The sequence below is a fragment of the Oncorhynchus clarkii genome, chromosome 13, assembly GCF_045791955.1.
Source record: "Oncorhynchus clarkii lewisi isolate Uvic-CL-2024 chromosome 13, UVic_Ocla_1.0, whole genome shotgun sequence".
Taxonomy (NCBI): domain Eukaryota; kingdom Metazoa; phylum Chordata; class Actinopteri; order Salmoniformes; family Salmonidae; genus Oncorhynchus; species Oncorhynchus clarkii.
In genome coordinates this window covers 25,220,142-25,247,769 of record NC_092159.1, presented here as the reverse complement: position 1 = coordinate 25,247,769, position 27,628 = coordinate 25,220,142, and the positions used below count along the sequence as shown (strand labels likewise).

The 27,628-nt window shown below is 43.4% G+C and overlaps 1 protein-coding gene across 1 annotated transcript; it reads right to left on the bottom strand.

The window, feature by feature from the left end:
* Positions 1-633: 633 nt before the first annotated feature.
* On the bottom strand, positions 634-25,764 carry LOC139424690 (RAC-gamma serine/threonine-protein kinase-like). The gene is made up of 14 exons (XM_071176760.1): positions 25,502-25,764; positions 21,259-21,630; positions 19,652-19,777; positions 17,526-17,637; positions 17,001-17,148; positions 16,726-16,857; positions 16,075-16,140; positions 15,694-15,762; positions 15,202-15,324; positions 14,841-14,969; positions 6,822-7,036; positions 6,122-6,209; positions 5,651-5,753; positions 634-2,553 (listed from the first exon to the last, which is right to left on the bottom strand). The coding sequence occupies exons 2-14, from the start codon at positions 21,302-21,304 to the stop codon at positions 2,468-2,470; spliced, it is 1,443 nt and encodes a 480-aa protein (XP_071032861.1). The 5' UTR covers positions 21,305-21,630; positions 25,502-25,764; the 3' UTR covers positions 634-2,467.
* Between the last annotated feature and the right edge of the window lie 1,864 nt (positions 25,765-27,628).

Below are 27,628 nucleotides of genomic sequence, written 5' to 3'. Positions count from 1 at the left end.
AGGTCTATGGGTAGCAGATACCCACAGACCTTGTCATTGCACTAACGCTAGTTAGCATTTTCTCGTGAAACTACCTCTAGCTTCCTTCATATTGGACATAGAGAAAATTGTATCCACAAGTTTGTGACTCTGGGAAAGTAGATAAAGGGCCTCATTGCCAAAATCCTGATGTGTCCCTTTAATGTAAGCTCTAGTGTTTTGTCCATCAGGTGTGTGACACTAAAGACTTGTGGCAAGCAGAATCACAAACCTCTGCATCATTCAAGACTGTTGCTTTTTGAGGTGTAAAAGTTCAGAGTTAACCATCTTTGTAAATTCAAGCTAAAAAAGTACCCAGTGCCTTGGCTCCAAGTCAGAGCATGTCCGTCGGAGCAATGGTCCAGTGAGACACGGGTGCCGGCCCACGTAGATGGAAAAATAGATTTACCCCAGTGTTTTACCCAAAAACATACCAGTGGGAATGCGCCAGTAGTTTCTTCCTCCCGGTTTTATTTGATTTGGTTCCTAATGAACGTCATGTTCATGGATGAGACCCTTGCTGAATATTGTGTAGGGTATTGCTTTCCAAAGGGTACACACTCATTGAAATATCAGACGGGGGATTAAAATAAAACACTGATTTACGCCATGAAAAACCCTGAAATGTATTCTTTAATTTAATTCAAAATAAATACTACCACGGCATTGCAAGTTCACTATTGGTTTCTTGCCCTAATGTTTTGGTAAGAAAACAAACAAGCAAACAATCCAAAAAACAATTGGATAAAAAACAGACTTTAGTAATGCATCCAACAATATCATCCTTCAGCGGCTTAAAGAGAGGTGCCTTTTTGACTCTGAACAAGACTGGGTAACACTGCCTAGAATGACACAAACATAAATAAATCTAGTACTATGGTACAAAAAAGGAAGGGAATGACAACGACCTGATGTAACCACATATCACTGCAGAATTGACCATGGTCCCACTTGAAAGGGTAAAAGAAAACATTACAGTGGGTGTCAATTTATTTGACCAACAGCGAAAAAGGGTCTCGTCTCCATGGAAACCTCTTCTGGAAAGACAGGTCGAGGCGACGCTGACACCAGTCACAAAATGGGAGCGTCCAGTCAGTCTTTAACGTTGTAGTTTACGTTGTTTTAACCCAAAATGTCATTCTCAGTCTTCCTTTTCCTCCGGTCTTGGTTCTCCTCAGCAAGCTTGAAGTACAGTCACACACAAAAGTTCATGTCTGGCCAAGATGCCACTAAGAACAAAAAAAGGCATTGCATATTTACATCAAAAAACGTGGGGGAACTGCTTTCCTTTTCTCTCTCCATTCTCACAGTCCTCATCATATCATCATACACAAGTATATTCATGGCTCAGTTACACGTGATCTGTGACCCGACATGGTTAGTGATTATTGATGCCTTCCGCCCACATTGTCGCTTTGGGAAGATTGATGGGGAGATTCCATTTTTTTTACAGATACAGATTTCATAGTCTGTCACAAGCCATATCAGCAGAGCTCAGAGCTGGCTCTGATGTTAGAGAGTGTGTGTGTGTGAGCATGTGTGTTATGACAGCATAAGGTGGACCTGTATAAGCCACATTCCTTGTGTAAACATCTATACCACTATTTTTTCTATAGCTATGAAAATAAGTTATTAATCAAATGACTGGAAAAAGACGCAAAAAAGGCTTGTATATTCATAGTAGCTTTTCCCTGATGGGTGTGTAAAGCTAAACTGGTAGCTGAGTTGAATGCGGTTGTGCTCTGTGTTGCCTGAGTGAACCGTGCAGTATCTGGCAGTTTAGTGTTTCTGTCAAACAATAACCAAGTAGAAATCTCTGGCAGAAAATGAAAAGGTCAAAAAGGATGAAAAGTAATAACACTGACAATGAAATTGGAATGAAAGAAACGGTCAGTTCTGTCTTTTTTGTTGTTTTTAGCAGATAGTGACTCTCGTTTTCCATGGGATTGGAGAATGTGCACCGCCATGGCATTGTATATGAGAAAAATAATAGTTTGAATGAACCACGAGCCCCCCGACCTAAACCCTGTCTGTATGATACGAAACATCTGCACACATAAGGCAACATTTTTGGTTTTGTTCCCTAGAACGGCTCTTCCAAACCAAGTGCAAAAAAGTTCAAACTAAAATTTTTAAAAGACAAAGAACGTAACAGGTCGACAACCTAATACTGACGGATAAAAATACATAACAAAAACATTGCCTTCTGCAGTATATAGCGTTGAAAATGTAAGATACTTTTTTTGTGTGGAGAGACCAGCTTGAGTCTATCCCACTGTGCAAAACCCCTTTTACAGTCCCTAAAAAGACAACTTCTCCCAGTCTGCACTCGAATACAGAGAAGGAGAAAAGAGGGGAGACTTTTCCTACAATGGCTACGTGTTTTCCTCAAAACGGACGCACGGCGGGACGGGGGGGACAATACTGGCTGGTTGGCTGGCAATGACCTTCACTCTCGTCCGCTGGCCGAATACGAGAATTGTGGGAAATGAGGCCTCCGTTCACTGTCCCCCTCACCCATTCCGTCTTCATCGTCTGTAGAAAGAGACAGAGACAGCGAGAGAGGGGAGTGAGAAAGACAGGTAGGTCTGGGCTCAATAACAAACTATAACCTGCATGAGTTAAGTGTCATTACTTAAGTCTCTCACCGTTGCCGCTTCCTATAGACCACCCTCTGCCCCCAGCTGTGCCCTGGACACCATATGTGAATTGATTGCCCCCCATCTATCTTCAGAGCTCGTGCTGCTTGGTAACCTAAACAGGGACATGCTTAACACCCCGGACATCCTACAATCTTAGCTTGATGCCCTCAATCTCACACAAATTATCAATGAACCCACCAGGTACAACTCCAAATCTGTAAACACAGGCACCCTCATAGATATCATCCTAACCAACCTACCCTCCAAATACACCTCTGCTGTTTTCAACCAAGATCTCAGTGATCACTACCTCATTGCCTGCATCCGTAATGGGTCTGCGGTCAAACGACTACCCCTCATCACTGTCAAACGCTCCCTAAAACACTTCAGCGAACAGGCCATTCTAATCGACTTGGCCCGGGTATCCTGGAAGGATATTGACCTCATCCCGTCAGTAGAAGATGCCTGGTTATTCTTTAAAAGTGCCTTCCTCACCATCTTAAATAAGCATGCTCCATTCAAAAAATGTTGAACCAGGAACAGATATAGCCCTGGTTCTCTCCAGACCTGACTGCCCTTGACCAGCACAAAAACATTCTGTGGCGTACTGCATTAGCATCGAATAGCCCCCTTGACATGCAACTTTTCAGGGAAGTTAGGAACCAATATACACAGGCAGTTAGGAAATTTAGGAAATTTGCATCCTGTAGCACAAACTCCCAAAAGTTCTGGGACACTGTAAAATCCATGGAGAATAAGAGCACCTCCTCCCAGATGCCCACTGCACTGAGGCTAGGAAACACTGTTACCACCGATAGATCTTCTGTTATTGAGAATTTCAATAAGCATTTTTCTACGGCTGGCCATGCTTTCCACCTGGCTACCCAGTCAACAGCCCTACACCCCCCACAGCAACTCACCCATGCCTCTCCCATTTCTCCTTCACCCAAATCCAGATAGCTGATGTTCTGAAAGAGCTGCAAAATCTGTACCCCTACAAATCAGCCAGGCTAGACAATCTGGACCCTCTCTTTCTAAAATGATCTGCCAAAATTGTTGCAACCCCTTTTACTAGCCTCTTTAACCTCTCTTTCGTATCGTCTGAGATTCCCAAAGATTGGAAAGCTGCCACAGACCTATATCTATCCTACCCTGCCTTTCTAAGGTCTTTGAAAGGCAAGTTAACAAACAGATTACCGACCATTTCGAATCCCACCGTACCTCCGCTATGCAATCTGGTTTCAGAGCTGGTCATGGGTGCACCTCAGCCATGCTCAAGGTCCTAAACGATATAACTGCCATCAATAAGAGACAATACTGTGCAGCCGTATTCATCGACCTGGCCAAGGCTTTCGACTCTGTCAATCACCAAATTCTTATCGGCAGACTCAACAGCCTTGGTTTCTGAAATGATTGCCTCGACCTGGTTCACCAACTACTTCTCAGACAGAGTTCAGTGTGTCAAATCGGAGGGCCTGTTGTCCGGACCTCTGGCAGTCTCTATGGCGGTGCCACAGGGTTCAATTCTCAGGCCTACTCTTTTCTCTGTATACATCAATGATGTCGCTCTTGCTGCTGGTGATTCTCTGATCCACCTCTACGCAGACGACACCATTCTGTATACCTCTGGCCCTTCTTTGGACACTGTGTTAACCTCCAGAAAAGCTTCAATGCCATACAACTCTCCTTCTGTGGCCTCCAACTGCTCTTAAATGCAAGTAAAACTAAACGCATGCTCTTCAACCGATCGCTGCCCGCACCTGCCCGCCCGTCTAGCATCACTACTCTGGACAGTTCTGACTTAGAATATGTGGACAACTACAAATACCTTGGTGTCTGGTTAGACTGTAAACTCTCCTTCCAGACTCACATTAAACATCTCCAATCCAAAATTAAATCTAGAATCAGCTTCCTATTTCGCAACAAAGCATCCTTCACTCATGCTGCCAAACATACCCTTGTTAAACTGACCATCCTACTGATCCTCGACTTCGGCGATGTCATTTCCAAAATAGCCTCCAACACTCTACTCAACAAATTGGATGCAGTCTATCACAGTGCCATCCGTTTTGTCACCAAAGCCCCATATACTACCCACCACTGCGACCTGTACGCTCTCGATGGCTGGCCCTCGCTTCATATTCGGCGCCAAACCCACTGACTCCAGGTCATTGACAAGTCTCTGCTAGGTAAAGCCCCGCCTTATCTCAGCTCACTGGTCACCATAGCAGCACCCACCCACAGCACGCGCTCCAGCAGGTATATTTCACTGGTCATCCCCAAAGCCAATTCCTCCTTTGGCCGCCTTTCCTTCCAGTTCTCAGCTGCCAATGACTGGAACGAACTGCAAAAATCACTGAAGCTGGAGACTCATATCTCCCTCACTAGCTTTAAGCACAAGCTGTCAGAGCAGCTCACAGATCACTGCACATAGCCCATCTGTAAATAGCCCATCCAACTACCTCATCCCCATACTGTATTTATTCATTTATCTTGCTCCTTTGCACCCCAGTATCTCTACTTGCACATTCATCTTCTGCACATCTACCATTCCAGTGTTTAATTGCTATATTGCAATTACTTCGCCACCATGGCCTATTTATTGCCTTTACCTCCCTTATCCTATCTCATTTGCACACACTGTATATATACTATTTTATACTGTATTATTGACTATGTTTGTTTATTCCATGTGTAACTCTGTGTTGTTGTATGTGTCGAACTGCTTTGCTTTATCATGGCCAGGTCGCAGTTGTAAATGAGACTAGCCTACCTGGTTAAATAAATGTGAAATAAAAAATAAATAAAAAACTTAAGGTCACTTGAGTAACAGTGTTACCCTAGAATAATCACTAAATAAAAGCCAGTACCACAGCACAACACCCCCAACAATTCAACAGACTAATCATCCTATGGCAGAGTCTATGGCAGGAAACCCCTATTCCAAAGAAGTGGGCCGAACCGTGCAGAGGGATCCGATGGACACTTACATTTCTCCGGGGGAGTGATGGTGATCGTCTGTGCCGTGAACTCCTCATCGAAATACCGGGTGTCTGTCTCTGACGAGACCTGTGGCATGAAGGGGGGGACCAACTGTAGGGGAGAGAGAGGGGACACCGTTGTCACATGTAATATATAATTGATATGCCATTTAGCAGACGCTTTTATCCAAAGCCACTTACAGTAGTTTGTGGATACATTTTTGTATCGGTGGCATGAGGAGTCAAACCCAAGATCTTGACATCATGCTTTTATCAACTGAGCCACACAGGACCACAGTGACATGTGACACACTGATGTCCGTGGCTTGTCTGTGACATCAATATTTGCATATTTGACTGGAAAAATGCTAGTCATTTTCACCTGCGTGGAATATTCCGAATTCGTTCAGAAGTCGGTGGGAGGGCAGAGAACAGGTTTAATGAAATCCTAAGTGATCCGGTGGAGAAGAGGAGACTCACCTTTTTGTCGTAGACGTCTTGCCAGTCTATAGCCACAAAGAAACTGTGGCGCATTATCTCCTTCGCATCGTCTGGACCGCCACCGAGTCTGATGGAAATAAAGAAAAGTACAAATGTGAACACTTTCTAGAAAACCTGTCAAGAAACAAGACAACATGAGCTAGGTGCAAATCCTGGAATAACATCAAGGGGTGAATGAGAGAATGTTCTCTCTTGGGTTTACCACTAACCTAGCTGCCTCTCAAGCTTTTAGTGACAAAACGGCTTTGTAGCAGAACAATAAGCAAATGCAAAATTGTGATGAGCTAGTATTTCATAAAGCAGGATCAATGAGTGAGCCAGTAACTCCTATACAAAAAAGACTAAATGATGGGAAGTTACAGTTGAGGGCTGGTTAGCTGATTAGCATGAGTCAATAATCCACTTCAAGTTGATCTGTTACGAAGAAGGAAATGTGTTGTGTCAAAACTATTTGGCAGAGTTTGTTGGCTGATCACTGACCCAGCTTCGTATAATCCCCCACTGGAGCCTTGGTGTGTGTGTGTGTGTGTGTGTGTGTGTGTGTGTGTGTGTGTGTGTGTGTGTGTGTGTTCGTTCGTCTGTCTGCATACCTGTGCCTCTGTGTGTACATCTCTCTTGCTTCAATGCATGCATGTCTGTCTGTGTGTGTGCCCGAGCGTCTGTTTCTATCTCTCGGTACCGTTTGTTGGGGTCCTTGATGAGCAGGCCGGAGAGCAGGGACTTGGAGTCGGAGGAGAGCGTGCGTGGAAACTTGATCTCCTCCATGAGGATCAGCTCAAACAGCTTCTCGTGGTCCTGGTTGTAGAAGGGCAGCCGACCGCACATCATCTCATACATGACCACGCCCAGACCCCACCAGTCCACCGCCCGGCCGTAGTCATTGTCCTCCAGCACCTAGCATAGGGACATCATGACATAATACAGTATGTTTTACCCACTTCATATGTATATACTGCATTCAATTTTGACCGATTAATTAGGGCCGATTTCAAGTTACGTTTTTTTGCATGCCGATTACATTGCATTCCACGAGGAAACTGCGTGGCAGGCTGACCACCTGTTACGCAGGTGCAGCAAGGAGCAAAGTTAAGTTCCTAGCTAGCATTAAACTTATCTTATAAAAAAACAATCAATCTTCACATAATCACTAGTTAACCTAGTAATATCATTAACCATGTGTAGTTAACAAGGTTGTCCAGCGTTGCATATAATCAATGCGGTACCTGTTAATTTGTCATGAATCACAGCCTACTTCGCCAAACGGGTGATGATTTAACAAAAGCACAACCTTTGCACAAATGTACCTAACCATAAACATCAATGCCTTATTTAAAATCAATACACAGAAGTATATTTTTTTAAACCTGCATATTTAGTTAAAAGACATTCATGTTAGCAGGCAATATTAACTATGGAAATTGTGTCACTTCTCTTGCATTCATTGCACGTAGAGTCAGGGTATATGCAACAGTTTGGGCCGCCTGGCTCATTGCGAACTAATTTGCCAGAATTTTACGTAATTATGACATAACACTGAAGGTTGTGCAATGTAACAGCAATATTTAGACTTAGGGTTGCCAACCGTTCGCTAAAATACGGAACGGTTCCGTAATTCACTGAAAGAATAAACATTTTGTTTTCGAAATTAAAGTTTCCGGATTTGACCGTATTAATGACATTAGGCTCGTATTTCTGTGTGTTTATTATATTATAATTAAGTCTAAGATTTGATGAAGCATGCTGACTGAGCGGTGGTAGGCAGCAGCAGGCTCGTAAGCATTCAATCTAACAGCACTTTCCTGTGTTTGCCAGCAGCTCTTCGTGTAACCGATGTGAAATGGCTAGCTAGTTAGCGGTGGTGCGCGCTAATAGCGTTTCAATCGGTGACGTCACTCGCTCTGAGACCTTGAAGTAGTGGTTCCCCTTGCTCTGCATGGGCCGCGACTTTTGTGGCGCGATGGGTAACGATGCTTCTTGGGTGTCAGTTGTCTATGTGTGCAGAGGGTCCCTGGTTCAAGCCCAGGTAGGGGTGAGGAGAGGGACGGAAGCTATACTGTTATATTCGCAATGCTTGAAGCCTATCAACTCCTGAGATTAGGCTGGCAATACTAAAGAACATCCAATAGTCAAAGGTATATGAAATACAAATGGTAGAGAGAGAAATAGTCGACGCCTCATAATTCCTATAATAACTTGCGGCTCAACTTGAAAGGGGTTCCTTAGTTATTTTACCGTTCATGTCTTCCATAGAGAATGTCTTGATCTACTTCAAACAAGGTCTGTCTTTCGTGCAGGCTTAAACCGCCTCAATGTTTTGATACTTGTGTAAATCTCACTCGGATAAGGTAACGTTTGTCAACATATTTTCATATATCAACTGTACAAAAAAATTTATTCGCTTATAAACTCAGCATAAAAATAAACGTCTCTTTTTCAGGACCCTGTTTAAAGGTCTTACTTTCAAAGATAATTCGTAAAAATACAAATAACTTCACAGATCTTCATTGTAAAGGGTTTAAACACTGTTTCCCATGCTTGTTCGATGAACAATAAACAATTTATGAACATGCACCTGTGGAACGGTCGTTCTGGCACTAACAGCTTACAGACGGTAGGCAACTAAGGTCACAGTTATGAAAACTTAGGCCATTTTATTACCTGTTCAGGAGTCTTATGGCTTGGGGGGATAAAACAACTGTTGAGAAGCCTTTTTGTCCTAGACTTGGCACTCTGGTACCGCTTGCCATGCGGTAGTAGAGAGAACAGTCTATCACTGGGGTGACTGGGTTCTTTGACAATTTTTAGGGCTTTCCTCTGACACCGGTGTAGAGGTCCTGGATGGCATGCAGCTTAGCCCCAGTGATGTACTGGGCCGTACGCACTACCCTCTGTAGTGCCTTGCAGTCAGAGGTTGAGCAATTGCAGCTGTAGAACTTTTTTAGGATCTCAGGACCCATGCCAAATCTTTTTAGTTTCCTGAGGGACAATAGTCTTCACGACTGACTTGGTGTGTTTGGACCATTCTAGTTTGTTGTTGATGTGGACACCAAGGAACTTGAAGCTCTCAATCTGCTCCACTACAGTCTCGTCGATGAGAATGGGGGCGTGCTCGGTCCTCCTTTTCCTGTAGTCCACAATCATCTCCTTAGTCTTGGTTATGTTGAGGGATAGGTTGTTATTCTGGCACCACCCGGCCAGGTCTCTGACTTCCTCCCTATATGCTGTCTCGTCGTTGTCGGTGATCAGGCTTACCACTGTTGTGTCGTCTGCAAACTTAATGATGGTGTTGGAGTCGTGCCTGGCCATGCAGTCGTGGGTGAACAGGGAGTACAGGAGGAGGCTGAGCACACACCCCTGGGGAGCGCCAGTGTTGAGGATCAGCGTGTGTTGTTACCTACCCTCACCACCTGGGGGCGGCCCGTCAGGAAGTCCAGGATCCAGTTGCAGAGGGAGGTGTTTAGTCCCAGGATCCTTAGCTTAGTGATGAGTTTTGAAGGTACTATGGTGTTGAATGCTGAGCTGTAGTCAATGAATAGCATTCTCACATAAGTGTTCCTTTTGTCCACGTGGGAAAGGGCAGTGTGGAGTGCAATAGAGATTGCATCATCTGTGGATCTGTTTTGGCGGTATGCAAATTGGAGTGGGTCTAGGGTTTCTGGGATAATGGTGTTGATGTGATCCATTACCAACCTTTCAAAGCACTTCATGTCTACGGACGTGAGTGCTACGGGTCTGTAGTCTTTAGGCAGGTTGCCTTTGTGTTCTTGGGCACAGGGACAATGGTGGTCTGCTTGAAACATGTTGGTATTACAGACTCAATCAGGGACATGTTGAAAATGTCAGTGAAGACACCTGCCAGTTGGTCAGCACGTGCCCGGAGCACAAGTCCTGGTAATCCGTTGGCTGTGCTTCCCTTTGTAGTCTGTAATAGTTTGCAAGCCCTGCCACATAAGACGAGCGTCGGAGCCGGTGTAGTATGATTCAATCTTAGCCCTGTATTGACGCTTTGCCTGTTTGATGGTCCATCGCAGGGCATAACACAATTTCTTTTAAGCTTCCGGGTTAGAGTCCCGCAACTTGAAAGCGGCAGCTCTACCCTTTAGCTCAGTGCAAATGTTGCCTGTAATCCATGGCTTCTAGATGGGGTATGTACGTACAGTCACTGTGGGGACAACGTCCTCGATGCACTTATTGATAAAGCCAGTGACTGATGTGGTGTACTCCTCAATGCCATCGGAAGAATCCCAGAACATGTTCCAGTCTGTGATAGCAAAACACTCCTGTAGTTTAGCATCTGCTTCATCTAACCACTTTTTTTATAGACCGAGTCACTGGTGCTTCCTGCTTTAATTTTTGCTTGTAAGCAGGAATCAGGAGGATAGAGTTGTGGTCAGATTTACCAAATGGAGGGCGAGGGAGAGCTTTGTACGCGTCTCTGTGTGTGGAGTACAGGTGATCTAGAATTTGTTTCCCTCTGGTTGCACATTTAAAATGTTGATGGGAATTTGGTAGAACTGATTGAAGTTTCCCTGCATTAAAGTCTCCGGCCACTAGGTGAGTGGTTTCCTGTTTGCTTATTTACTTATACAGCTGACTGAGTGCGGTCTTAGTGCCAGTCTGTGGTGGTAAATAAACAGCCACGAAAAGTATAGCTGAAAACTCTCTAGGCAAGTAGTGTGGCCTTCAATTTCTCACAATATACTCTACTTCAGGCGAGCAACATCTAGAGACTTCCTTAGATTTCGCGCACCAGCTTTTGTTTACAAATATGCACAGACCGCCCCCCTCGACTAATAGTGTGCTGTACTATCTTGCCAGTGCAGCGTGTATCCCGCTAACTGAATATCCATGTCATTCAGCCACGTTTCCGTGAAACATAGGATATTACAGTTGATGTCCCGTTGGTAAGATATTCGTGATTGTACCTCGTCTAGTTTATTGTCCAATGATTGCACTTTGGCGAGTAGTATTGACGGTAACGGCAGCTTTCTCACTCGCCTTTTCCGGGTCCTGACCAAGCACCTGCGTCGCTTCCTCTTGAAAATAACGGGGATGTCGAATGTCTTGTGCGTCTTGTTTGTTGAAGAAACAATCTTTGTCTAATCCGAAGTGAGTGATCACTGTCCTGATATCCAGAAGCTCTATTTTGCCGTAAGATACAGTTGCACAAACATTATGTACAAAATAAGTTACAAACAACGCGAAAAAAAAACATAATAGCACAATTGGTTGGGCGGCCGTAAAACTGCTGCCATTTCTTCCGGCGCCATGTTCAGTTTATGTCTCAGTTGTTGATTCTTATATTCATACAAATATTTATACATGTTAAGTTTGCTGAAAATAAACGCAGTTGACAGTGAGAGGACGATTCTTTTTGTGCTGAGTTTATTTATCCAATATTGATCAGAGTTACCTTGTCCTATGGATATCTACACAGTTATCAAATTGGCAAGGTGGTATAAGCCTACACGAAACACAGACCTTATTTGAAGTCAATCTAAAAATGTCCTGAATGAATGAAGGAGCCGCTTTTCAGATTTTGCTGGAAGGTGTCATGGAGATTATGACTCACACTTTGGTATTCAATTCTTACCATGCCCATTATTAAAATAGGATTTCCTGCATATAGAAATGACAGTTTTTGTTTTCAACATTCATCACAGGTAACTCTATTTTTATTATTCAAACAGTTGAGAGTATTTGTGTCTCCTAAGCAGACTCTTCAGTATCATTGTCACTTCAGAGAGCTCTGTGTGTATGTGTGTGTGTACACAAACATATTAATTTTACAGATGGCAGAGAAAAGCAGAGCACCACTGTGGGACTATTACATTGAATTGGCACCAGGGAAAGCAAGGTGTCTTATTTGTGATGAAGATGTAAGCATGGGGTCAGCAACTGCTAAATCAAATCAAATCATCCAAAAGCCCATAAGGAAGCAAATTATGGAAAAAAGCAAACGCAAATTCTTCACAAGGAAAAAGTGATACAGACAAGTCACATACAGACATCGCAGGCTAAAATCTTACAACTTTTTAATAAAAAATCAAAATGGCAGGACAAAGACCCAAGGGCCAGGAAGATGGATGAAGCAATTATTGAGATGATTGCCATTGACAACCAGCCATTCACAGTGGTGTCTGACGTTGGTTTTCAGCAGCTGGATTACTCTTGCTGAACCCTGGTACAGGATCAAAATATAAATGATTTCGCACTGAAATGCTAGATAAAACACATGAAAGAGTTGTGATGAAAGTGAAGAATCTGGTGGCAGGGCCTCCCGGGTGGCGCAGTGGTTAAGGGCGCTGTACTGCAGCGGCCAGCTGTGCCATCAGAGTCCCTGGGTTCGCGCCCAGGCTCTGTCGTAACCGGCCGCGACCGGGAGGTCCGTGGGGCGACGCACAATTGGCCTAGCGTCGCCCGGGTTAGGGAGGGCTTGGTCGGTAGGGGTGTCCTTGTCTCATTGCACACCAGCGACTCCTGTGGCGGGCTGGGCGCAGTGTGCGCTAACCAAGGTGGCCAGGTGCACAGTGTTTCCTCCATTGGTGCGGCTGGCTTCCGGGTTGGATGCGCGCTGTGTTAAGAAGCAGTGCGGCTTGGTTGGGTTGTGTATCGGAGGACGCATGACTTCGTAAATCTGACCAACCTTCGTCTCTCCCGAGCCCGTACGGGAGTTGTAGCGATGAGACAAGATAGTAGCTATTACAACAATTGGATACCACGAAATTGGGGGGAGAAAAGGCTGAAAATTCAAAAAAAAAAAAAAAAAAAAAAATCTGGTGGCACCAGTGGACGCTCCACACATGGCATTCACAACTGACACAACTGACACAGCTGGTCAGGCACTACAGAGTCCCTGATGCGTCTTATTTCATTGACAATGTCTGGACAAGAAAGCAGGTTGTCAAGACTATGAATGGATCACAGATAGGAAACTACGTCAGAGAGATGTTTTTGACCATGTTGGAATACTGGGAAATCTACACAGAACGTGTAGTGCTGGTCCTCAGGGACAGTGGGGCAAACATGGTGAAACTGGCAGAGCTTCCAGACTTGTCCAGTCAGAGAGCTGTGCTAGACATTATTGCCATGTTGAAGAGCTGTGCAACTCACTTCGACCACTCTGTACTAGCCAAACAGAGGCTGAGGGCCATTCAGGAAGAGCTTGGCCTTCCCAAACACAGCATCATCCAAGCAGTTCAAACTCGCTGGAACTCCACACTACACATGTTACAGAGGATGTTTGAACATAGGCGTGCACTGAATGTGTATGCAGGTGAATACGGACACATCAGCGGTTTGTCTGCTGCACAGTGGGACATTGTCTCAAACCTAAAGTTCCCTGGTGCTGGAAACTGTCCTGGATCCACGTTACAAGAGCTATGCCTTCACCTCAGGGACAGCACAGTGGCTGAAGGAGGAGTCTGACCTACTAAGGAAACCAAATCCAAGAGCCACAGCGGAAGGGACAAGTGAAGAGGATGACCCAGATCCAGGCGCAAAAAGGCAGAATCTGGGTAGATCAGCCACCCAGTCTGGTGGACAACCTCTACGCTAGAATCCTCGGAAATCTAAGAGGGCAGGGATGAAGTTTTGAAATTGAGTTGGAGTGTTAACTCACAGCGCCTGTCATTGACAGAAAGAGCGGCTTGCCTTTTGAGTGGTGGAAGCAGAATGAGGACTGACTTCAATCACTCGCTCCGTTGGCAAAGAAGTTTCTCTGTCCCCCACCTTCTTCGGTCCCAAGCTAGAGTGTTCAGTGAGGTGGGGATCATTTATGAGAAGCGGAGGAGCAGACTGAGCAGACGGACCATGCAGACAAGCTCTGCTCTTTGCACTACAACTTAAAACTTCTTAACTGAGAACATTAAAGACCCATGAAAGCTGGTGGTTCCTTTTAGCATATGTTCTGAGCTAGTAACTTAAACTTTAGCTTTTTTTACATGGCACATATTGCACTTTTATTTTCTTGTCCAACACAGTTTTTTGCATTATTTAAACCAAATTGAACATGTTTCATTATTTGAGATTAAATGTATTTATTTATGTATTATATTAAGTTAAAATAAAAGTGTTCATTGTTCATTCAGTATTGTTGTAATTGTCATTTTACAAATAAATAAATACAAATCGGCACCTGCTTTTTTTGGTCCTCCAATAATCAGTATCGGCGTTGAAAAATCATAATCAGTCGACCTCTAATTCTAGTCAAGGCTCATCCTATATAACTACTGCACATTTATTGTCCATAATGTCTATACACACCACCATATACATATATATTTTGGACTGACATTACTCGTTCTGATATTTCTTCTTTATTTTGTGGATTTCTGTGTATTGTTAGGTATTACCACACTGATGGAGTTAGGAAAATAAGCATTTCGCTGCACCTGCAATAACATTTGTAAAATGTGTACGTGACCAATAACATTAGATTTTATTTTATTAGTATGTGACCTGACTGTATCCTCTTGGCCCCCTTGGGAACATACGGCATTCATACCGTTCTTCTCTACACCTGACTCTTTTCCGTGCAAGGGCTTTTGTCTCTTGGTAGTGGAGCTCTGCTTTAATCAGTACACTGATGTGGTTAGTATATTAGACACCTAGAATATTTCCTCCCATAAGAAAACATGGATAGATCTCACAACATGGCATTCTGGGTAGTGTAGTGTACATCAGTGTGAGCGCTGACCTCTGGAGCCAGGTACTCTGGCGTGCCGCAGAAGGTCTTCATGGTGGCCGTGTCGGTGATGCCCTCTTTGCAGAGGCCGAAGTCCGTGATCTTGACGTGCCCGTCTTTATCCAGCATCAAGTTCTCCAGCTGCCAATGAGAATAAATATCATGTTATATGTTGAATATACGCCCCTATAATATATCCATCCTCAACAGAATGCTCTTTTTATACGTTTTAAGTCAAAATCTTCACTTTGTCTCCCATTGGACTTAGTTAGGATTGGAAGTAAGGATTCGCTTCTAAGAGAATTCTACACATGGTGTTATGATAGATATAGCAATGACTGTCCAACAGTTTGGCTAATATGAATGAATGTACCTTCAGATCGCGGTACACTATCTTGGCAGAGTGAAGGTAGTCTAAAGCGGAGACGATCTCAGCTCCGTAGAATCGCGTGCGGTCCTCGGAAAACACTCGCTCTCTTGACAAATGGAAAAACAGCTACGAGGAAAAATATGTATTTATACATCTGCATATAAAAATATATAGTTCCATTCACTAATAGCTCTCTAAAAAACATGTTATGGACCTGTATTCACAAATTGTCTCTGAGTAGGAGTGCTGATCTAAGATCAGTTTTGCATTTTAAATCAGAATGAATAGGAGAGGGACTTGATCCTAGATCAGCATTCCTAATCTGAGACGGTTCCTGAAAATAATTATTTTGAGTCCTGGAAAGAATTCTGTATGGTGGAAGAGGAAGGTGCACCTGTCTCAGGGAATCCTCATCAACACACCTACAGTGTCTGTAAAAAAAAAAAAAATGCTAATCTTTCCCCAGGTATCTCAGGTAGCACAGGCATCTCTTACCTCTCCTCCATTCACATACTCCATGACAAAGCACAACCGGTCCTTGGTCTGAAAGGAGTACTTCAGAGACTAGAGAAAAATAACAAGAGTTGCACCATCGTTGTTGTTTTGTTTCTTTACATCCACACAAACAGACGTTCAATTATCTCGTGAATTCATATCTAATGACACGTGCAACAGTAGATCAGCTTAAATGTTTATTCAATCAGACTTTGCTTTGACTGAGTCCGTGGATGCATCCCAAGTGGCACCCTATTCCCTATATAGTGCACTACTTTTGACCAGAGCCATATGGGTGCCATTTGAGACATGGCCTCCAAGTGAATAATACAGGCTTACAGTATAAAGTTTGCCTTCAAGTCTTTGCTAAACAATACTCACTGTTAGGAATGGATGCCGGGTGTTTTTCAACACTCTGCTTTCTGTGAGGGTGTGAGCAACTTCGTCCTGAGTTACAAGGAAAGAGAGGAAAATCCAGAAACGGGGGTAGAGAGAGAGGGAAAGAGAGTGGGAGAGAAAGACAGAATGTTAGGATGTAGAAGGTACAAGGCGCCAAATGGTGATATCTGGATCCATTCCAACAGGGCTCAGTTCTTTCTACCAGTGTTTCGACCACCGGTCTGTGGGATGGTCCCAGACACTCATTTAGTCAGTTCTATAGTGCTAGTTTAGTTTAAATGTACTTCCAAGCAGGAAAAAACATAGTTCTAGTTTGCTGATGTACATATTACCTCTACTAACCTGTACCCCAGAACATTACCCTGTACCGGTACCCCCTGTATATTGCCTCGCTACTGTTATTTTACTGCTGCTCTTGAATTATTTGTTACTTTTATTTAAAATTTTTTACTTATCTATTTTGTACTTAACACTTATTTTTCTTAAAACTGCATTGTTGGTTAAGGGCTCGTAAGTAAGCATTTCACTGTAAGGTCTGTTGTATTCGCCGCATGTGACATAACATTTTATTTGGTTGATTTGATCCCTAGACTAAAAAAGGTTGAGAGAAACTGCTTTAAAACCAGCCAGTACCTTGGCTATGATGACTTCTTTCTTCAGGATCTTCATGGCGTAATAAGTTCCGCTCGCCTTCTCCTTCACCAGAATTACTTTCCCAAAAGTGCCTTTTCCCAGTAGTTTCAGATAGTCAAAGTCATTCATTGTCTGTCAGAGAGAAGAGGAAAGTAGAGGAGAAAAGAAACGAGAAGAGGAGAAGCCTTCATTGAGATGACAGAAACAATCTTGCTTGGTGTTTATGTGCCCATCTACCAATGTATGACCTGCGCTCAGTCCCCAGAGCGGCTCACCTTCCGTTTGTGTTGGCTGGTGGAGGTGTCCATCTCCTCCTCGTTGACCTCATTCTCGATCTGCGACGTGGGGCTGCACAGGATCCCCTCCTCCTCCTGCTTGGCCAGGGAGTCGGCCACCATCTGGATGGCCTCGGCCCACTCATCTCTGAAACCAACCAACAGCAGCTCACATTAATACACTACTTTACTGCGTGTGTATGTGTGCGTGTATATGTGTGCTGAGGAAAGCACACATTTCAAAAAGTGCAGGGTACAAAATAAATGTCATGGAGAAATCTAGAGACATACCCCCATTCTGTCTGGATGCTCCTGTGGTTTGTTAAAACTAGTTACATCAAAACATGCAACTGCTGCTGTGGAAGTTTTATGCTTAGATTAACATGTTTTAGCAGCATCTAAACAGTGTATAGGTATTCTTCTTCAATTTTCAATAGCGTTTTCCCTAAAGGCGAGAGATGAGGAGGCAAGGCTGTAGTAGAGGAAGAGGAGAGAGAGGAGGGAGTGAGAGAGAGGGTGACCCACCTCTCATCGGGCGTGTCCACGTGGAATGTCCTCTCAATAACCGTTGTCCACTGTAAACAGCGGATGATGAACGTGTTGGGCTTTGGCCGCTCTGTCTTCATCAGCTGACACTCTGAGGGGGGGGAGAAATAGAGGGTGTGTCGGGAAGAAAGAGGGAGAGAGAGAGAGAGAGAGGATGTGGAAGAGAGCAAGAAGGTAAAAAATAAAATGGGTGGGGTGATGAACGAGTGATTGAATAAATCCTTCATACCATGGAGGTTGACAAAGCATCACAGAATAAACATTTGTCACTCACTACTGTTTCAGGAGATAACGGTGGCAACATAGTGTTGTACTATACTCAAGTAGCACTAATTTAACTGAACGTTTGACAGAGACACATTGGCTCTTGGGAATGCACACTGCCTAAAATGGGACCTTTAATGATATTTCAAAATTAAGAAAATTGTAGCACAATGCCTTAGGAAAGTATTCAGACAGCTTTACTTTTTCCATATTTTGATTTGTTACAGCCTTAATCTAAATTTGATTAAATAGTCCCCCCCCCCCCCACAATCTACACACAATACCCTATATTGACAAAGCAAAAACAGGTTAAGACATTTTTGCTAATTTATTAAAAATACAAAAAACTGAAATATAAAATTTACATTATTGAAGCACCTTTGGCAACGATTACAGCCTCGAGTCTTCTTGAGTATGACGCTACAGGCTTGGCACACCTGTATTTGGGAAGTTTCTCCGATTCTTCAGGTCTCTCCAGAGATGCTTGATCGGGTCCAAGTCCGGGCTCTGGCTGGGCCACTCAAGGACATTCAGAGACCTATCCAGAATCCACTCAAGCGTTGTCTTGGCTGTGTGCTTAAGGTCGTTGTCCTGTTGCAATTTGAACCTTCACCCCAGTCTGTGGTCCTGAGCGCTCTGGAGTAGGATTTCATCAAGGATCTCTCTGTACTTTGCTCCATTCACTTTCCTTCTATCCTGACTAGTCTCCCAGTCCCTGCTGCTGAAAAACATCCCCACAGCAGGTTGGTGCCAGGTTTCCTCCAGGCTTGACACTTGGCATTCAGGCCAAAGAGTTCCATCTTGGTTTCATCAGACCAGAGAATCTTGTTTCTCATGGTCTGAGTCTTTAGGTGCCTTTTGGCAAACTCCAAGCGGGCTGTCATGTGCTGTTTACTGAGGAGTGGCTTCCGTCTGGCCACTCTATCATAAAGGCCTGATTGGTGGAGTGCTGCAGATATGGTTGTCCTTCTGGAAGGTTCTCCCATCTCCACAGAGGAACTCTAGAGCCCTGTCAGAGTGACCATCAGGTTCTTGGTCACCTCCCTGACCAAGGCCCTTCTACCCGATTGATCAGTTTGGCAGGGCGGCAAGCTCTAGGAAGTCTTGGTGGTTCCAAATTTCTTCCAGTTAAGAATAATGGAGGCCACTGTTCTTGGGGACCTTCAATGCTGCAGAAATATTTTGGTACCTGTCCTCAGATCTGTGCCTCTACACAATCCTGTCTCGAGGCTCTACAGACAATTCCTTCGACCTCATGGCTTGGTTTTTGCTCTGACATGCACTGTCAACTGTGGGACCTTATATAGACAGGTGTGTGCCTTTCCAAATCATGTCTATTCAATTGAATTTACCACAGGTTGACTCCAATCAAGTTGTAGAAACATCTCAAGAATGATCAATGGAAACAGGAAGCAACAGAGCTCAACTTTGAGTCTCATAGCAAAGGGTCTGAATGCTTATGTAAATAAGGTATCTGTTTGTTATTTTTAATACATTTCCAAAGGACTTTAACAACCTGTTTTCACTTTGTCATTATGGGGTATTGTGTGTAGATTGCTGAGGATTTAAAAAAAATATTTAATCAATTTTCGAATAAAAATGTGGAAAAAGTCATGAGGTCTGAATACTTTCCGAAGACACTGTATATTGTAATACAATATACCCAACACACTAAGAAGCGGTTTCCTGGGACAGATTAAACCTAGTCCTGGACTCAATCATTTTCAATTGAGATTCTCCATTGAGCTTGCTTTTTAGTCCAGGACTAGGCTTAATCTGTGTCTGAGAAACCGCCCCCAAATAGTTTAAAATGGGGACTGATAATGGCGAGGAGAACCTACTTGCTACAGAGAAGTTATTGAGGGGATAGGCCAGGTCTGCGTCCTGGGGTTTGTCTTTGTAGCCGATGAAGGATCCGTCTGTCTTCAGCAGGAAGTAGCGCGGCCTCCAGTTCTTTATGTACTCACCTGCAACAAGTCCAGCAGGGATTGGTTCATACTGGAAACTTAGCCTATCAGTTTTTATAGTTACTGACTGACTGGCTGGCTGGCTGTAGCAGTGGTCAGACCTTCACTGCATCCTAAATGGCACTCTTCTCTTTATAGTTCCAGGGCTATGGGCCCTGGACAAAAGTAGTGTATTATAAAAGTGAATGAGATGTCATCTGGGATGTACCCCTATGTACGGCTTTAAGGAAGTGCATTTTCATTTAACAGCATGGCAGGATGATTCATCATGGTTCAAGAAGGTTAATACATAATTAATTAATACGATGGTCCATGCTTGTGTTTGCTTGCAAGATCTCCATGCAGACCTTGTTGTAGAGGAGCTCCATTTTGCTAATAGCCTACATGGTATTATTTAACTTTTCTTTTACCACAAGTGACAGTGTGTGCAAAAAATGCAGTAACGACTTTGTAATGACAATTTAATACAAGTATAAAACTGATTGTTTGCTACTAGTTTAACTCTAAACCGCTAGCTACCCTTCAATGTTTAGAAGACTAACTGGATTTTGTACCCAGCACAAAAGTGCCTGTAACAATTCAGTGGCTCCCGGGCTCTGAAAGGAAGGAACTGGGGAGTTAAGCCATCCTCCGAGAACTCAAATTTGTCTGTGGCAGTGTCACAGCCAGAGGCTAAATAAATAACCACACACACACACTCCATGTGTTCAACCAGTCAACACAGCTTAAAATCATCCATACCACATGCTGTGCATACTAGCTATAAATGAGGGGTTGGAACCGGTTCAGGGAACAGATCCGAAAACCGGAAAATAACAAAATTAAACGAAAGTGATCTAAACTGTTCCGGAACAGAACCGTTATATTAAACTCATGGGAACCAGTTAATAACGTTATTTTATGTTCCGGGCATTTTTTTATGGTCCCACAAAAATCTCAGAAATTCAAAGACATTAAAAGTTCCTCCATAGAAGCTGCTTCTCTGTAGGTATAGTTCTGTGGGCCTAATTCAGATAATGCATGTCATAAGATGCCCAGCGCTTCAAGCCAAGCCTCCTCCATCTTCTCTCGACTGAACATTTTCAGTCGCATCTTGCGCCCTGCTCTATCCACACTGATTGGTGAAGTAATTTAATGCTGAACGAAATGTAAAAAAAATAAAACGTTTTCAGAGGTTACAAAAGGAACGATATAAAGAGTATGTTTTTGGTTCGAAATGGTTCAGAACTTTATTTTGTTGTCAGAACGGGAAAAATAATGGTTATGTTCAGAACAAAACGATTAGAAAATAATTTTGGTTCCAACCCCTGGATATCATAATACAATATTCCATCGATTCCCTTCCCTGTTGGTTCAATGTTTATGTATATACAGGTATTTGGGGACCCGGGGGTGTTTGAAAAGGGGTGTTTGTTTTTGAAAACTAAACAAATTCCAAGACAGTAAACATCACCGATCAATCAATCAATCAATCGACTCACCTCTCTTCTGAACCCAGCCTTCCTTGACAACGTTTTGGTCACTCATAGTGGCGTCGCCTTGACCGTCAGCCCAGCGCTCAGACCCAAGGGGGTGGGGGGGTTCAGCAGTCCTGACCTTGCTGTCTCTTTCTCTTCCACAGACACACACCCACTCTCCTCACTCTGTCTCTGTGTGTTGTCTCTCTCTCTCCCTTACTCCATCTTTTTCCCCAACTCCCTTGGCTCTCTCTCTTCTCCTTTCTGCTACCTCCTCGCCACTCGTTTTCCTCTCACTCTCTTTCTTTACTCCCCTAGCCGTCTCTCTCTCACACTACCTTTCTCTCCACGTCTTCCTTCGCTCTCTCTCTTAAGGCACTCCAGCGGTGACTCAGCCTGGAAGGAAGCAGGGGAGAGAGAAAGGAGGGGGGGGAAAGGTCCATGGATTGCTCCACATACACACACACACTACATCCCCACCCCCTCTCGTTCCTTTACAAACACCTACGTGAGAACTGGGGTCATTGTTAAGACCCAGAATGCGCTTCCCGTCCCCTCCCACCGGCAGATTTGTCCCCTTTCCTCCCTCTCTCTGCTCTTTGGCGGGCCAAATTCTGCTTATACAGCGCCATTGACCAGATTTTCTAGAGTAGGCCTACATAATGCTTTTGACATACTGGCTACTTTTCCCATTGATCTCCAATTGGGATTTGGAGTGATTGACTGAGGTCCGTGCTAATGTTGTCATCATTGTAGCCAATAGCCAATATACTTAGATGTGACTAAATATACGCAGTGAAAAGTACCTGAAGATCAATGCTTTTAGAGATATCAGACTGGCCAGGTTGGGATTCAAGTTATATACAGTACCAGTCAAAAGTTTGGACACGCCTACTCATTCCAGGGTTTTTCTTTATTTTTAATATTTTCTACATTGTAGAATAATAGTGAAGACATCAAAACTATGAAATAACACATGGAATCATCTAGTAACCAAAAAAAGTGTTAAACAAATCTACAAATATTTTATATTTGAGGTTCTTCAAATAGCCACTCTTTGCACTGATGACAGTTTTGCACACTCTTGGCATTCTCTCAACCAGCTTCATGAGGTAGTCACCTAGAATGCATTTCAATTAACAGGTGTGCCTTGTTAATTTGTGGAATTTATGAAATGTATTTTCTTCTTAATGTGTTTGAGCCAATCAGTGTTGTGACAAGGTAGGGGTGGTATAAGGTAAAATACCAAGTCCATATTATGGCAAGAACAGCTTAAATAAGCAAAAAGAAATGACAGTCCATCATTACTTTAAGACATGAAGGTTAGTAAATCTGGAACATTTCAAAAACTTTTAAAGTTTCTTCAAGTGCAGTCGCAGTAACCATCAAGCGCGATTATGAAACTGGCTCTCAAGAGGACCGCCACAGGAAAGGAAGACCCAGAGTTACCTTTGCTGCAGAGTTCATTCGTTCATTAGAGTTACCAGCCTCAGAAATTGCAGCCCAAATAAATGCTTCACAGAGTTCAAGTAACAGACACATCTCAACATCAACTGTTCATAGGAGACTGTGTGAATCAGGCCTTCATGGTCAAATTGCCACTACTAAAGGACATCACTAAGCAGAGACTTGCTTGGGCCAAGAAACATGAGCAATGGACATTCGACCAGTGGAAATTTGTCCTTTGGTCTGATGAGTCCAAATGTTTTGATTTTTGGTTCCAACCAGTATGTCTTTGTGAGACGCAGAGACAGTTGATCTCTGTATGTGTGATTCGCACCGTGAAGCATGGAGGTGGTGTGCGAGTGCTTTGCTGGTGACACTATCAATGATTTATTTAGAACACTTAACCAGCATGGCTACCACAGCATTCTGCAGTGATATGCCATCCCATCTGGTTTGCGCTTCGTGGGACAATCAGTTGTCTTTCAACAGGACAATGACCCAAAACACACCTACAGGCTGTGTAAGGGCTATTTGACCAAGAACGAGAGTGATGGAGTGCTGCACTAGATGACCTGGCCTCCACAATCACCTGACCTCAACCCAATTGAGATGGTTTGGGATGAGTTGGAGTGAAGGTAGAGGCCAACAAGTGCTCCGCATATGTGGGAACTCCTTCAAGACTGTTGGAAAAGCATTCTAGGTGAAGCTGGTTGAGAGAATGCCAAGTGTGCAAAGCTGTCATCAAGGCAAAGGGTGGCTACTTTGAAGAATCTCAAATAAAAAATATATTTTGGATTTGTTTAACACTTGTTTTGGTTACTACATGATTCCATAGGTGTTATTTTGTAGGTTTGATGTCTTCACTATTAGAAAATAGTTTAAAAAAACTTCAAAGGGTATGTCAACTTTTGACTGGTAATTTAATTTAACCAGGTACATTGACTGAGAACACGTCATAATTTACAGCAACAACCTGGGGAATAGTTACAGGCGAGAGGAATAAGCCAATTGGAAGCTGGGAATGATTAGCTGGCCATGATGGTATGAGGGCCAGATTGGGAATTTAGACACTGGCGTTAAGACCCCTACTCATACATAAGTGCTATGAGTGCTATGAGATCTTTAGTGACCACAGAGAGTCAGGACACCCGTTTAACATCCCATCCGAAAGACAGCACCTTACACAGGGCAAAGTCCCCAATCACTGACCTGGGGGAATGGGATTTTTTTTTTTTTTAGACCAGGGGAAAGTGTTCCTCCTACTGGACCTCCAACACCACTTCCAGCAGCATCTGATCTCCCATCCAGGGACCGACTTGAACCAACCCTGCTTAGCATTAGAGTTATGACAGTAGTGGGATGCAGGATGGTATGCTGCTGCTAGATCGAGGCTATTTGGTTATTTTATTCCCATCAAAGCGCATATGTTGCTCAATCGAACAAAGTTTGTGTAGAGTTCTCAAGGCACACATTATCTAACAGTGTAGTAGATCAAAACATCTAAATTAAAAGCGGCAAAGTCTTGCGTGGTCCTAATACGCAGCCCTGACCTTGCCACAGTCTCTGACGTTGTTTGTGCATATCCTAATAGACAACTTAGAATAATCCATTGGTACCAGAATAGACACACGGTGGCCGTAAAGGATGTGTACCTTTTTAATAAAGGGATTTAATTCTGGGTCCACAATCATATTCAAGTTCAGGAACAGCTTCTGTGGTTAAATTCATGTCCTTTGTGGAGAGACAAAAATGTATTACCATTTACTTATCTCTAGTAACCAGTGATACAAGGGTGCCAAAATAGAGGCCAAACTGCCTGTGACAACCCATTAGTTTATTTTTGTTCAAAGTGAAGCACTACTACCGTACTAGGAGAAAACTGTCTTACATGCAGTATAGTGTTTTGTTGTTAGAGATTGGACGCCTGTCAAAAGCGGCCGACTGATGTGAAAGACCTGGCTCTGGGATGGAAAATAAATGGAATCAATCCAATGACAACAAAAACAATGGCTGACATGACCAGACTTTCCATTTTAGCGGCCATTACAGGTCACATGTGCAAACCTTTTCCGCAATAAGAGTCTCTGCCATCAATGTACAAGACATGGCTAGGCCTTGCACCGCATACAAAAATAAGCAAATATTGAAACAACAGCTTTTGTTTCAAGGGCGTGTGGTGTCATTTGCGCTTACATAATAACATCCGCCTGCCATATAACATTACACGCTTAATTATACAATAATAACAACAGGCACAAAGTCATTACTGGGTAAGGATGTTCACGTGCCCAGCAAACGGATAAAATGTCAAGTGATTGGGGGATAGAAATTGTAAATCGAGCCAACTAGCCACTGAACGCGGCTAACGAACGTAGTAAACGTGAGCTAGCAGCTAGCTGACAGTGTCCTCTTGAGGTTTTACCTTTTTTTACGACTAACTACATTTCTTCCTAGGTTGTTGGCGTTATATATATATATCATATGAACATGTGGCGTTGTTTCAATAAACATATCATTTGTTTAGGGCGCAAAGACTGCGCCGAAGCCAGGCAGTAACACCACCCCATCATTGTAGCTCACGCTTGAGAATGCCCGAGCCCTCCCGTTGCAGCATCCAAGCAGCATCACATCCCAAACTTGCAAATGACGTGCATTCATGCTAGCTAGCCCGCTACAGGCTAACGGTTGTTCCCATCCATTTTACGTTGACAATATGCTTCCACAGGCCCAATAAAACATTGAACCCCAACCCCAGCGCTTCTTAAACCCTTTCTGATTTTCTTTTTATAATGAGTATTTCATTACATTTGACGTATTTTACCTGGCAAGTCGAATAATGATAGCTAGGGACACCCCCCCCTTCGAGCGCTTGCGTGCTTCCAACGCAGCAAAATATTTGGAAAGAACAGTCAGTCAGTGATAAAAAATGAAGAAAAACCGGGATGTATCCATTGCTGCTGATGCTACGTCCAATTATAATGTCCGAAAATAATCATTTGTAGACAGAAATTGCTGCGACAGTCCTCCCGGCTCTGTGACTAGCTTCAGCAGCTGCCGCTTGGTCTAAGGAAATCTCGTGACGTCACATGTAGCCAGATTTCGGGCGACTTCCCTCTCCTCACCGCATCCATTCGCTTTTGTTGGTCCCCGGCTTTTGTTGGTCCCTCTTCCCGCTTGGCTTGTACGTTTGTATGAACAGATGCAATCCAGTATAGGTTTACACTTGGTCATGACAATGCCATTGAGACATTCGACAGTGTTCAAACCATTGAGATGAATTTGTGATTATTGATAAAACGTTAGGGATTTGTTATTTCCAATTAATTCATTTGGAATCCTATTAATTCAGGTCATATCTTTCACTATCTGAATGGGGGCTTTGTTTAAAGAGTATCATACCAGTCTAGCCTTACTTCATGGGAGCATGACAAGGAACACATGCAACTCCTGGTACAGCAAGATCACAAGATCCTGCAACGAATCTATTCAAATAGGTTGTTGTATTTGCCGAAAATTTGAACTATAAAAAAATAAATATATATCCATCTCCATCTCATGTTTGGAAATAACATGCCATTGTCTGATCATGTCTGATATAGGGTAGCAGTGATGTTGGACTATGGGTGTGTTTGCATTCTGCCAACATTTTAAGATTAGAAAAACTTTTCTATTTGGCCTGACTGATAGCACTTAGGGTGTGGTGCCTCCACCCATATAAAAAGGAGACAGTATTGACTTTAGAGTCGGCTACTTGTACAGAGGAGACAGAGGTGATGTTTCAAGAGAAACACTACCCTCTAGTGTTATTAAAGGAAAACTGAAGGAATCCAACATGAGAGAACCCTCTCACCCCCAACTGAGCACTACAGTATATAAGGAATTGGGTGTCAGTTTGGACGCAGACCAGCCTAGATTAGTTTTCATCCAAGTACTTGTAGGTTACGAGTTGTACTGGTTTCCGTGAAACCTCTTGATTAAAGTGGTGAATGAGTTGACCCTTTCTCCCAGCGTCAGTTTGCTGAGTGCCATTGGTTTGCTGCAGGGTTGGGTTTCTCTCTCTTGGTAACTAAAGCAGAATGTGCTGCCAAGTCAGTATGTATGATGTGCATCCCAATGGCACCCTATTCCCTATAAAGCACACTACTTTTGACCAGAGTCCTATTGACCTTGGTCAAAAGCCATTTATAAGGAATAGGATGCCATTTGGGATATAGTCATTACCATATGAAGAGAGAGGACCGAGGGCTCTGATATGAACACAGATTGAGCAGCACATCTCCTCTCTCTCTGACCCCTAAGCACCAGGTAAGACTGATAGAATTTAAGTCTGCTCCCGCTCCCCCTCTGGCACTCGAGGTCGCCAGGCTGCTCATCATTACGCACACCTGTCACCACCTTTACGCCCACCAGGGCTTCATCGGACTCACCTGGACTCCATCACATCATTGATTGCCTCCCCTATATCTGTCACTTTCTCAGTTTCACTTCCCTGTTGGCGTTGATGTTGTTTTGTCTCTCTTGTCCAGACTCTGTTCTTGTTTAGTTTCATGGCTGTTTATTATTAAATCCTCATCCTGTACTTGCTTCCCGTCTCCCAGCGTCTGTGGTTACGGAACGGTTACATTAATAGGAGGGAATACAAATTATTATAGGCCTAGCCACTATTTAACATAACCAGTTGATAGAGACCTAACCTGTATTGAACATATACATTTAGATTCATTCTGATTATGTTAAAACAGTTGTGGAATAATGAATTTGTTTTCCGGTCAATATAGAAGTTTATTTTGTATTTATAACTTTTTTGACCATCTACTTCTTACTGTTGGTTTCAAAATTCCTTTGACCGTCTTTAGAATTGTGTTGATTCAAGAGTTCTAGCCAAAGTTCTAAAATGCCTAGTAGCTGATTTTTGTGAATACAATCAACCGCTATAGCATCTCTTGGA

Coding starts and splice junctions, on each gene's coding strand:
- LOC139424690 (XM_071176760.1), bottom strand. CDS start 21,304: ATGAGTGACCAAAACGTTGTCAAGGAAGGCTGGGTTCAGAAGAGAG. Junction 17,149..17,525: donor GTGGACACGCCCGATGAGAG/GTGGGTCACCCT, acceptor GGTTGGTTTCAG/AGATGAGTGGGCCGAGGCCA. Junction 5,754..6,121: donor AAGACGTCTACGACAAAAAG/GTGAGTCTCCTC, acceptor TCTCCCCTACAG/TTGGTCCCCCCCTTCATGCC.